The 11,148-nt window shown below is 40.4% G+C and overlaps 1 protein-coding gene across 3 annotated transcripts in view; it reads right to left on the bottom strand.

Moving 5' to 3' along the window:
• Nucleotides 1-4,357: 4,357 nt before the first annotated feature.
• The window catches only part of LOC122991912 (interferon-induced protein 44-like), a 31,847-nt gene continuing 25,056 nt past the window's right edge, over nt 4,358-11,148 (bottom strand). For all 3 annotated transcript variants that reach the window (XM_044365388.1, XM_044365390.1, XM_044365391.1), the window contains 5 exons: nt 9,735-9,887; nt 7,059-7,227; nt 6,071-6,171; nt 5,809-5,966; nt 4,358-5,045 (listed from right to left, as the gene is read on the bottom strand). In XM_044365388.1, the coding sequence (XP_044221323.1) occupies nt 4,805-5,045; nt 5,809-5,966; nt 6,071-6,171; nt 7,059-7,227; nt 9,735-9,887 (822 nt within the window). In that variant the 3' untranslated portion in view covers nt 4,358-4,804. The remainder of the gene's footprint in view (nt 5,046-5,808; nt 5,967-6,070; nt 6,172-7,058; nt 7,228-9,734; nt 9,888-11,148) is intronic.

Here is an 11,148-nt window from a genome sequence, read left to right as displayed (position 1 = left end):
GCTTTTCTCTATTGATGATTGGGAAACTGGTGCAAAATAAAGATGCAGTCAGATTCATGCAGCCACTGAGAGGGACTCCAGCCTATTGGGAGAAAACAAGATCTTTTTGCCATGATCAGACAACTGGGAAAGCCTACATTTGTCTGTACATTTTCAGCCACTGAAATGCGTTGGCCAGAAGTGATTGACGCAATAAGGACTCAGCAGGGTGAAGAAATCAATTTTGAAGAGCTTGACTGGCCAAAAAAATGTGACATTTTGAGAAGCACTCCTGTGACAACAATGCACATGTTTGATAAATGTATCGAGGCATTATTCAGAGATTTAATATTGTCTCCTGCACAACCTCTTGGCAAAGTTGTGGACTACTTTTACCGAATGGAGTTTCAGCACAGAGGAAGCCCACATACACATTGCCTCATATGGGTTGATGGTGCACCTGTGTTTGATGAGGATGAGGTGTGACTTTGTGTCAAAATATATCACAGCTCAGTTACCTGACCCACATATGCAACCTGAATTCTACAAGAAAGTGCAAGAAGTGCAAATTGACAGCAAAAATGACTCTAGAACATGTTTCAAATGTCCTGGCTCAGGTTGCAGATTTGGATTTCCTAAACCCCCGTCCAGAAAGACAATGATAACAAGACCTGGAGAGGATGAAGAGTCACTTGAACTGGAAAATGCAAAGAAGAAGCTCAAACCACTGAACCTGCTGCTCAATGAACCAGGAATTGCATCTATGACTTAAGAGCAGGTTCTGACTCGCTGTAAGTTAATTTTTGAAGAGTATGAACATTATATAAAATAACTGAAACATGTTACATTTCAGAAAAATACAAGAACACATCTGCTGAAGGAGCTGTACAGATTGACATTTGAATGGTTTTTATAGCACAAAGTATGCAGCAGTTGAAACGCGGCAAAAAACGTACAAAATGTGGAATAAAAAGAAGAATAGAGAGTTAGAAGAACAATGTGTGATTGCTTTCAACAATCACAGTGAATGTGATGAAATGAGGGCAATCATGCAGGCACCTTCCAAAAAAAGAGGAAATCGCTAACCCTCATCTTCTTGATGCCTGGAATGCTAACCATGACTTGCAGCTAATCCTCAACACGTATGGTGCAATCATATACATTACCACTTATATTACAAAAAAAGAGGGCGCAATGTCCGAGTACCTCAGAACTCTCATTCGGAATTCAAACGACAACAACGTGAACTTGACAATGTAATTTCTGTAGAAATTGCGTGTGATTGCTGAAAGCAGATTTAGATTGCATAACTGGAAACTGAACACTATTGAAAAATCGACCCAGATTAAAATCAGCAATGGATGGAACTGAACCCCCACCCTCATGTTTGTAAGACAGACATGCTGTGCACCGAGCTAACAAGTCACACAGCAATGTCAGGCCAGATTCTGGTCTTTAGTCTGTCAATTGCATGAAACTGACAAAAAGCAGTCTCATTAAGCAGATTGACATCACCTGTGGACTCCTGCATCCTTCAAGTATACTGAGTTCTGTCCAAAGCGGGGCTCAAACTCACAGCCTTTGGATCTAAACCACTAGACTACTCACACAGGCTCTGTAGCATAGGAAAAGATGTGTTTAACAAGCATATCAATCCACATTTTAGGTAATAATGTTAAAATAAGTTAGAGAGGAATTGACTTATGGTACATGATGAAGATGTGAAGCAACTTTGTAAATGAGAGCAATATTATGAGAGGCACTGCAGTAAGCAGGTATCAAACACACAACCTTGTCATCTAAGGCGAAGCTGATCAGTAGAACAGTGTTCTAAACCACTGAGCCAACAGACATTCACAAAAATGAGAGGAAAAAATCTCCATTTTGATGATGAAAATGTATTTGTCTCAAACTAGAGCTTGAAGCCCAGAGATGTGTACATCATCAGTGAAAGCAAGATTAGTTTTACATGAGAATGAATGATATGTGTAAAACGTGTTTGAAGGAAGAGAGAATCTGTATGTTTAAGAAACTGGAGTGAGAGGAGACACACATGCTGCAGACTGTATTGCAGTCAATGAGAACATGACATGGACCCTCTATCAATTAAGGTTCAGATGTCAAAAAGTATAAGTACTATGTGAAATGTATTTACATTTTGAGAGAGAGGAGGCTTGTGGCAACATACTGAGGCAAGATATATGCTTAAGGAGTTAAAACTGTGGAAGTGACAACTGTTTAGAATTTTTTTTCTGGTCTAAAATTATCTGTGCTCTCCACTGTGCCTGATCACATGACACACTGGTGAGACCTGGCAAAGTCTGCAAAACCCCTGATTTTGGGCTTGAATTGCTGAAAAACTACAACAGATATCACTGAACTATCTGATAACTTTGAAAACTCAAAGTTTTGTGAACATTTTGAAGTTTGAATGGCATCTGTAGGATAGGGGACGTCCGAACCGTTCTTTTTTTGGAAGGTGCCTGCATGATTGCCCTCATTTCATCACATTCACTGTGATTGTTGACAGCAATCACACATTGTTCTTCTAACTCTCTATTCTTCTTTTTATTCCATATTTTGTACGTTTTTTGCCGCGTTTCAACTGCTGCATACTTTGTGCTATAAAAACCATTCAAATGTCAATCTGTACAGCTCCTTCAGCAGATGTGTTCTTGTATTTTTCTGAAATGTAACATGTTTCAGTTATTTGATATAATTTTTTAAAACATTAAATTTTATAATGTCAGTCTATGGGACGACCCGTCCAACTGAGTTGGCTAACCGTCTAAGAGTAGGCTTAAAACTTTTCTTTTTGATAAAGCTTATAGTTAGGGCCGACCAGGCTTGCCTTGGATCAGCCCTTAGTTATGCTGCTATAGGCCTAGATTGCCGGGGGACTTCCCATGATGCACTGAGCTACTCTCTCCTCCTCCCCCTCTTCATTTGTATGCATTCATGTACCATTAATGCATGTTACCAACTTGGTTTTGTTGGGCCGTGGCTACAAGTTTGGCTATCAGCAATAATTAATTATTATTATTAATTATTAATTTGATTATCAAAGATAATTGTTAATTATTAAAATCAATAAAATTATTAATAAGAATTAATAATAACGGGGCACCACCCTGGACTCAGGGAAAAAGATACCCAATTCAGTCTCAAAGTGTATTAATCTATGAATTTGGGAGTTTGATTAATAATTAATTTAATAACTATAAACAAAATCACCATATCAATAGCTAGTTAAGGTTGAAGGATTTGGAGTTCTTTACAGAGCAGAGGTTGGCAAAACTCATTCTTGTGCAACATTAAAACAGACAACAGGTATATCCAAAAGCATTTATTTAACAAAAGGGTAAAAGCAAAACACACAATACTAATCTAGCTAAGTGTACCTATATACAAGTGTGAGTGTGTGTGTGTGTGTGTGTGTGTAGGGAAGACAATAGCAAGATGGCTGCAGTCACCTGGTGACTGAGCACATAGCATGCCGACAATTTGGAAGAGATGCTTTGTGGTGTTCTGCTTTGTAGCCGGTGAATCCGTGGGTGAGTCAGGCTGAGAGGGTTTTGGCTCTGAAGCTGAAAGATGCAGGCGTTGCTGGGGAGACAGCACTCCAGTCGTGCAGAGGGCCCAGGTCACTCCTTTGTGTAGAGTTAGCAGCAAGCTAACTCCATTTCGCGGCTCCTGTACTTGTTAAACTGGCCAGCAGACTTGTGTGTTAGCTGCTGGCACAAGGAAACTTAGTTTCTGAGTCTTAGGCAGGCTCTCGCGTCTTCTGCCGTAAAGAAGACTATGTGTCTGCTGTGAGCAGGCCACACAAGGGAGCAGAGAAAGACCAAGCAGCTGCTCCTGCAGCTGAAGGAGAAAGAAAGCAAGGAGCTGCTCCTGCTGCAGCTCATGGAGAAAAGAGAAAGATAAGAGGGGAATCTCTAGTTTTGATAACCTGGATCCATGGGTGGAGCTTCACACTTTGGGTTTCTTGGAGTCTTGAAACATGTGGTAAACAGTGGTCCACATGTAGTCCCAACAGCTTCTTCCCCGGAGTTTTTTGTTGCTTTCTCGTCTCGCAGGAATCTGCGGGATCCAAGCTGCAGTCCTGTTAGTGTCCTGCCCTGATGTCTTTTCCGGCTATTACTACTATTATTATTACTAGTCATATCTCTATATTTATTATTGTTGTTATTATGCTTCTCTGTGTCTCTCTCCCACCTCCACCAGGAGTCCAGTTGTGTTTGAGGTTTCTTCCTGTTAAAGGAACTTCCTTACACCAAGTGCTGCTCATGGGGAAATTGTTGGGTCTCTCTAAATCTAAGAGTACGGCCTTGACCTGCTCTATGTGAAAAGTGCCCTGAGATGACTTTTGTTGTGATTTGGTGCTATATAAATAAAATTGAATTGAATTGAATTGAATTGAATTGAATTGAACTGAATTGAATATTTATACCGTGGCCACAGGAATTCTTGCTCTCTGACTGGCTGGCAGGTGTCTGTTAAAATCATATGTGGACACCTCAAACGTAGCTCTGGTCAATAGTTTAAGCACTGCTTTGTTGAAGTACAGGTTACCATAGCAACAAGCTAACTGCTAACCATGGCTTAAAGGAAAACTACAGTTTGGATTGAACTTCCTTATCTCAGTCCAGAGGTGATAATAATGGTGCACTCACCAAGTTCATTTCTGAGTTCTGAGGATGCAGCAAACATTGTTAAAAAAGGTCGAACAGAGAAAAAAGGTCACAGGTTGTAAACAAACCAGCATTTACCCAGATGAACTGAACGTCTTTAGTTAAGAGAGAGGGACACACCTGAAATGTCATCAATGAGATCTCATCATGATCAAGATGCCAAACCCCAAAAGCAGAGTCATCAAGATACCAAACTGCTGTAGTCCAGTTATCAACATACCAAACTGCAGTAGTCCAGTTATCAAGGTACCAAACTGCTGTAGTTTAGTTATCAAGGTACCAAACTGCTGTAGTCCAGTTATCAAGATGTCAAACCACTGTATACAACTGTGTATCAAATTCCGCCACTGCTCCTGGTGGTACTGGTGATCCCTGCAAATACAGAAACACAATCAGCACTTTGAGACAAACAAAAGTGATGCAGTGGAATAAAGGCCTTTTGTTTTGAGATAATAACTCAGTGCCATGAGCTCTCTGAAAGGTTACATCAGTGAGATCTATTTGTAACCTCTTTCCTGAAACTGTTCATATATTATTGATTAAGGGCTGGTCCCATTGATCTTTATGCCAGATGAATCGTGTTGACTAATCAGGTTCATGCCTTTGTATTACGTCTGACCTTACGCATGCTGAGGAATGGCTCGGCCCCAAACATCCGTACATTAGATAATATTTTCAGCATAATTCATGATGTGCAGTCTTTTCAGTTTGTTCCACGCATTAGTTTAGAAGTTCTAGCACCTGTGTATTTCATAGAAGTAGAGAGTACATTAAAACTTTATTGTTTCTGTGTGATCACGTGTTAGCTGGTTTAAGAACATCGAATGAAAGTGTTTGTTGCTAATGTTTGACTTTGGTGAGTTGTTGAACTGATTGAATCAATGGCATGATCTGTGAAAATAAGCCCGCATTTATAATAAACTGTTGTTTTCCTTAGAGCTGACTACAAGAAAATTCAGACACAGCCTCAGTTTCTATAAGTGGCATAAGACAGAGCTGACTCCTGGTGTCCACACAGAGACAGTAACAGACTCCCTGTCTCCTTAAAATACAGACATGGACAATAAAAGAAATTTACCAAAAAGTAAAACCAATAAATAAAGTGTTATTGCTCATCTCTGTTTATAATTTTTACATTTTCTTGATGAAGTCATCTCCAAAGTCGATCATGCGTCTCAGAGCGCTGAGGATTAGAGTGTCAACATCATCGTTGAGGTCGATTTCTTTATTGTAGTTCTTCACAGGAAAGATGCAGTTCAAAGGGATACCGACTGCTGACTTGAAATCTTTCATCTACATGTTAAAGAAAAAACATTAATAAATGTGAAGTTTTAGTTTTATTGTGCTGAAACTATTTTGACTGCAAAGTTTCAGGTTACATTTCTGTACAAACTCACCTTTTTCTTCAGGTGCATGCTTTTATAAACGTTCCTCACATCCTTTTCAGTTTCAGCACAGGCCTCATCGATCTTTGTGATTATCGCCATCTGAGGAATCCCTGCAGATACAGAGACACACTCAGCTTTTTAAACCCGACTCAATGCTAACATGATCAGGCTAACTGAAATCTGATTTTAATCCTCTGCAGTCCAGCTTCCTTTAGCTTTACTTTTACAGACGCTGATAAATGAGCACATTTTAATAATAATCACTGAAAATATTTTTATAGAACAGTTTACGGTTGTAAAAGATCTAGTTTCATTATTCATACACACAAATCCAGCTGAAATGTGTAATGTCATGTTTCCACCTGCCGCTAGGACATTTTTTTAAAAACCATAACTTTGTGGTGTTTACTATTGCCATGACGACACCGGTTAAGAATTATAAACCATGTTTCAAGTCATCATCAAAACCAAGTAGTTTTTGTGCTTAAACCTAACCAGATTTTAACCACGGCCATTACACTCCTATGGGTTGTGGTCTGGTCCCTATATGTCCTATAGAGGGCGCTAAAAACACCCATATCAGTCGTTTTGGGAGCCACTGGAAATAGATCTATTCTCTCATTTCAAAACAACAATTGCCATTTGGTGCAAAAATCCTTCATCCTTCTATCTTCCATCTTTAAACTTCTGTTCTCAGTAAAATGTTGAATCTAATAGAAACTTTTATATTTAAAATCTTATTCAGAAAGGTCTTTATGTACTTAATAAATAAAATGATAACACGTTAGCTGTGGTTTAAATATTTACTTGTTTTTTACTTTAAAAATACAAACATAAGGCAGTAAACTTTTTTTTTCAAGCTTTAACCTGATACAAGCCTGCACACTTATGGACTCTGGACCTCATGGTTTAATGTTGGAGACCAAGAGTTCAGATCAGGTTAACTTAAATAAAACAGGATCAGTGGACACACACACTTTTAGTAAACTGTTCTCACCCAGGTCTCTGGCTGCCTCTCTGACGACCTTCATCTTCTCTAAAATCGACTCTTTAATCTCTGCTGTGTTAGCAGAGAGGACGCAAACCAGAACGTGGACTCGATCGTCTAGAGAGGGGGACCGGTTGTATCCTTCATCATGCTCTGACAGTGCAGATGCTGAGTTGAACTGGAAAACAATGTAGAATCCAAATGAATGACACATTATATCAAGGATTGAACATAAACGATAAACGTTCGACTAACTATAAAACAGAAATGTGAAACAGAGCTTCATACTCGCAGACATTTCTTTATCACACTGACGGTGAGAAGTCAGCAGACACTCAGACGTCACACATGTTGAAGACTTTGGATCATTTAATGCTGATCACTCACAGATTTTTGAGAAATTTCAGAAAATAACTGTTTTACAATTTACAATTTACAATTTCATTTAGCAGACGTTTTATCCAAAGCAACGTACATCTGAGAGCTGATTCAACACAAGCAAGGATCTAGTCAGGAGACCAAAACATGAGTAAGTGCCATGAAGCTAAGTTTGAGTCCGATAGGACGCAGATGCCAACAGGCGGTGCATTGAGGCAATGCATAGAGTGAATAGATTGCATAGAAGCAGATTTTTTTTTGTATTTTGTTTTTTCTCTACCTTCAGTCCATGAAGTGCGGAGGTGTTTGTGAATAGCTGGGTCTTTAGTCTTAAAGATTGAGAGAGACTCTGCAGATTGAATACAGTTTGGTAACTCACCATCGGGGAACTACAGAGGAGAAGAGTCTGGCTAGCAACATAGGGTCCTGTTGTGGTGGTGGTACCAGGCACCTTTCATTGGCAGAGCGTAGGGATCGGGAGGGAGTGTAGACCTGAGTTCAGGTAGGCAGGAGCCATTTTATTTGCTATTTTGTAAGCGAGTGTCAGGGTTTTGAATTTGATGTGGGCAGCAACTGGGAGCCAGCGGAGGGATATCAACAGTAGGGTGACGTGCTGTTTTGGGCCTGTTGAAGACCAGACGCAGTGCCATGTCCTGGATCATCTGCAGAGGTTTGAATGTACCTACCAAGGAAGGCTTGCCAGTAAGGTGTTGCAATAGTCAATGCGTGATATTATGAGAGCCTGTGCCAGGAGTTGTGCTGCATGCTCAGACAGGTAGGGTCTGATCTTCCTGATGTTGTACAGGGCAAACCAACATGACCAAGTGATTGAGGCCACATGAACCTTAAAGGTTAGTTGGTCATTGATCATGACACCCAAGTTCTGGACAGACTTTGTGGGCATGTGTTAGGCTGATTCGAGCTGGATGCCGATGTTCTGTTGTATAGAGGGACTGGCTGGGATGAGAAGGAGCTCGGTCTTAGAGAGGTTGAGTTGAAGGTGGCATTCTTTCATCACCTCTTTCATCAACACCTTTCACTATTGTTTCAATGTCTATATCTGTAGAATATGTCACAGACATGAAGTGTCACCACTGTAGCTCGAGGGAGCCTCTCTGGCGGAGAACTCCAGTACAGAGAGTCAGTGACACATGGAGCTTCTTTTCTCGACATCTGTCACTTTCTGTGATATTAGTTCAAACCGGGGCTGCTGCCTGTTGTTTCACCTGCTTCCAGATGGAGATTTGGTGTTGTTATTTTTCTTATTTGTTGTCAGTTTCCCTCCTGACAGTTTGGAGGTTTGTTTGTCGGAGTCTGTTTGGCTCATTTGGGGAACTTGGTGTCGTCAGAAGGGATTTTCTTCACTTGGAGTGGTGACAGCAGGGATTTAACTGGTGGAATGATTAATATAATCAATAAAAAAAAACATGACTTTTTTGAGGAATGTATGTGGCTGACAGAAGTAGCCCCAACCAAACCCCACCATGCCCATCAGAAAGAAGGCTGCTTTCACTTCATATATTGTTTATTTATTTTTAACAATTGAGCACATGCTTCCTTTTCTGACTAAACTAAATATAAATAAAATTTTATAATTAAATGATATGAAACATGCTATTATTGATGGCCATTATCAAAGCCAAACTCTATGTAGAAAGATAGATCTGGCAGCAGAAGCACCGCAGCAGCATTGCTGTCTGTGTGGACGCTGCAAGCATGCAAGACACAGCAGTTCAGTGACACACACGCACTGCTGAGGTTCCCAGGCATCAGTCTCTCTCCTCTGCTCGGCTGTTATGTCTATCAGCAGTTCTATCAGCACATCCACCAGCTACATGACACACATTTCCTTATTTGGACATCACTCCCGGAGTTGGGGGTGTTCCCCAGAGATAAAACCAAGCTACTGACACGTGCAAGGTGCCCTCAAGGGGCTCTCCATAACCTGTTGTTCCCCTTCTACTTTCCACAAAGTTAGGTCATAAAAAATAGACAATAAATGAAAGTGCATATTACTAAGTGTGCTGTCTCTGTGTTATGGGTGTATAAATAGGTAGGGTGTATAAATAGGTATAATCTATCTGCAATGAGGCAATGAGTAAAGTTTTATCTCAGTAGTCAGTGCAGTCGTCTATGATCTGAGAGACTCCAGTTCAAGACCTCTTTTGTAAGGTAGTTTCAGTTTTGTGAGACCAGAAAACCTGAGTTAAGTCCAAAGAGAGCTGCTAACACACTGATGTCACTTCGTGGTACAGGCTCCTGATCACAACAGTCGATGGTTTTTATTGAATAATGTGACAGTTGTACCTTGTAACCCTCCTTCACACGTCCCATCATGGCCAGTTTGATGTCTTCAGGATGGACGCCTTGTCCCGTCCCCTCCTCCAGACCCATGATGTCATTGAAGATGATCGGGTAGAAGCTGTTTGAGGTTCCTCTTCTGATTTCATGAGTTTCATACTGAAACACAAACAGAGAAACATGTGTCTATTGACTGTATAAAAACCCTGGATACATCTCTGTGAAAGAGGGAAATGTGTGTCTTTTGTTTGCAGCAGTGAGCTGCAGCTAAAGATTCGACTCTCGGGCGAATTCACAAAGAATGGATTTCGGCCACTGACAGCACCATGGAATGTGCATCATTTGCAACCGCTGTCTGCCCCAATGCAAAGTCCTAATCACACAAGATATTGCACTAATGATGATAATGATTCAGACATGCCCATAAACTTTTGCTGCTAAGTGCAATTTGCCCTTGTTTTGCATCTGTTTGAGTGAGTGGAGCTGTTTCCAGTGTTTCAGGCTTTTCTCCACATTTCAGCACACAGATTGGTCCATAATGAAAACTGAAAAGAGCAAAAAACCTCAAATTGTGTGTCTTTAATTAGTTTATTTAATTTAATTAATTTATTTCTCTAGTATTTCACATCTATAACATAATTTACTGAAATGTCAAATAATCTATTAATGTGACTCAGGCAGGTCTGAAACATGTTAGATTAATGTCTGAATCTCACAATAATTTTGTTCAGGTGTCACTGAATGAATCCGGGATTTCGCAGAAACATACTGATGTTCTGTTTGTTGTCCACAGCTGGCTGCAGCTGAAATGATAAGTGCATCGCCAAACTGAGAAAGACGTCATGTGCATTTACACACGTGGCACAGCAGTGGTAACTTCATTAACACCGGATCGGCCAAGATCTGTGTTCTGCTACACATCTACACAGGTCAGCTGTTACACACAGATTCCAGGTTTATATGGTGGAATTATTTGTAATAAAGTAGCCCTCATGGATGAATCCTGAGCTCCACCAGAGCTGTCAGGACATATTTATTTTAAAGTAGCTGAAAGTGCAAGATAAGCCTGCCACCCCATATCCTACCTCCTGCATCTTGTAGCCCCCCATCGAACCTGTCCTCCTCCCTCCCACTGTAGAGACATATAGAAATGTAGCTTCATTCATTCCACTAAACGTTACTGTGAACATCATCCAGGCAGAGACGTCACTGGAAAATAATTCATATATGAAGTCATATATGAAGGTCATTTCTAGCAGACAGGGTTGGTCCTATGGATCTTCTGCTCTGAGAACTACAAACTCACCAAACATAATGCTGATGTAACACATAAGTCTTGCTCTTTTCCTGTTTATCCTCCACACACATGAGTTCAGCTACAACAGGAGCTACTGCAGTATCAGCAGCAGGTGGATTTCTT

The sequence above is a fragment of the Thunnus albacares genome, chromosome 11, assembly GCF_914725855.1.
Source record: "Thunnus albacares chromosome 11, fThuAlb1.1, whole genome shotgun sequence".
Lineage (NCBI taxonomy): Eukaryota > Metazoa > Chordata > Actinopteri > Scombriformes > Scombridae > Thunnus > Thunnus albacares.
The sequence above is the reverse complement of the archived record's forward strand: the minus strand, read 5'-3'. Positions and strand labels throughout refer to the sequence as shown.